Source organism: Otolemur garnettii, unplaced genomic scaffold, assembly GCF_000181295.1.
Source record: "Otolemur garnettii isolate 467f Iridium unplaced genomic scaffold, OtoGar3 scaffold00075, whole genome shotgun sequence".
Lineage (NCBI taxonomy): Eukaryota > Metazoa > Chordata > Mammalia > Primates > Galagidae > Otolemur > Otolemur garnettii.
In genome coordinates this window covers 374728-375607 of record NW_003852470.1, presented here as the reverse complement: position 1 = coordinate 375607, position 880 = coordinate 374728, and the positions used below count along the sequence as shown (strand labels likewise).

Sequence of the window (880 nt, the reverse complement as noted above, 5' to 3'; positions counted from 1 at the left end):
TAATGGAACCTTACGCGCCTTCGGACGCGCATGTTATCACGTTGTGCCTCAGTTAAACGGGTTTAAAAACACAACCACTTTTGGTTTGCAGGTTGTTTCCATTAGACGAGGACAGAGCTTTGTTTCGGATACTAACGGCTTAGGAGCCCAAAGGAGCCCTGGAAAACCAAAACCATAGAACAGACTTAAGTTGAACTTGCCGGGGCGGAGGGGGCGGGGCGCAGGGGGCGGACCAGTAGGTGGGAGGGTCGTGTAGACCCGGCTCCGACAACGGACTGCGGTGCAGGGTCCTCAGAACGTGTGTGGGCGGCCCCGGCTGCGCCCGCTTCGTCTCCCCGGACGCTACTCGGATCCTAGCGCGGCCCGGCCCTGCCCGGCCCCGGGATGCTGCTCCGGCCTCGGCGGCCGCCCCCGCTCGCGCCTACCACGCCGCTGTCGCCGGCCAGCCCCGACCCCGAACTGCAGCCGGCCGGGGACGCCCCGAGGACCCCGCTCGGGCGGCCCGCCTCGCCTGGCGCCCTGGAAGAGCCCGCGTTGCCAGTGTCCCCAGGCTCGGCTCAGCGCACGCCCTGGAGCGCCCGGGAGACGGAACTGCTGTTGGACACGCTGCTGCAGCCGACCGTGTGGCGTTCGCTGCTGTTGGACCGCCGCCAGGCGCTGCCCACCTACCGCCGCGTGTCGGCCTCCCTGGCCCGCCAACAGGTGCGGCGCACTCCCGCTCAGTGCCGTCGCCGCTACAAATTTCTCAAGGACAAACTCCGCGAGGCGCAGGGACAGCCGCCCGGGCCCTTCGACGCGCGGATCCGACAGCTCATGGGTCTACTTGGTGACACTGGGCGCAAACGGCCCCGCCGCCGCTCTCCCGGGCCCGGGCGCCCCC

The 880-nt window shown here is 68.5% G+C and overlaps 1 protein-coding gene across 1 annotated transcript in view; it reads left to right on the top strand.

Annotated features, from left to right (window-relative positions):
• Positions 1–378: 378 nt before the first annotated feature.
• UTF1 (undifferentiated embryonic cell transcription factor 1) overlaps positions 379–880 on the top strand; it is a 1171-nt gene continuing 669 nt past the window's right edge. The window contains exon 1 of the mRNA XM_012807763.1: positions 379–880. This exon is cut by the window's right edge and continues 9 nt beyond it. Coding sequence (XP_012663217.1) covers positions 385–880 — 496 coding nt within the window. The 5' untranslated portion in view covers positions 379–384.